A 308-nucleotide genomic window follows, 5' to 3' on the forward strand; every position below is an offset into this window, starting at 1 on the left:
GGCTCTGGGGGCTCTCAGGTGTCCCCTGTCACGCAGGTGTGGGAGGGCTACAATGTGGTCAGGTCCACGCGGGCCATGGTGGGGGACACCAACTCAGCGATGGCGGCGGCGGGCACCATCCGAGGGGACTTCAGCATGCACGTCAGCAGGTAGGGGTGCGGGGTGGGGGACAGGACCCCATGGGACCCCACGGGGTCCCACAGCCACGGCACCGTCCCCGTCCCCACACAGGAACGTGGTCCACGCCAGCGACTCGGTGGAGACGGCGCAGCGGGAGATCGGCTTCTGGTTCCAGCGGGATGAGCTGG

General features: G+C 69.2%; 1 protein-coding gene across 1 annotated transcript; it reads left to right on the forward strand.

Moving 5' to 3' along the window:
* Positions 1–15: 15 nt before the first annotated feature.
* Positions 16–303, forward strand: LOC104494200 (nucleoside diphosphate kinase, mitochondrial-like; the record flags this gene model as incomplete). Its single annotated transcript, XM_010137001.1, has 2 exons — positions 16–149; positions 232–303. Coding segments are annotated over 2 exons (206 nt in total), but the record flags the coding sequence as incomplete, so codon positions are not given.
* Between the last annotated feature and the right edge of the window lie 5 nt (positions 304–308).

The sequence above is a fragment of the Buceros rhinoceros genome, unplaced genomic scaffold (genome assembly GCF_000710305.1).
Source record: "Buceros rhinoceros silvestris isolate BGI_N320 unplaced genomic scaffold, ASM71030v1 scaffold43805, whole genome shotgun sequence".
Taxonomy (NCBI): domain Eukaryota; kingdom Metazoa; phylum Chordata; class Aves; order Bucerotiformes; family Bucerotidae; genus Buceros; species Buceros rhinoceros.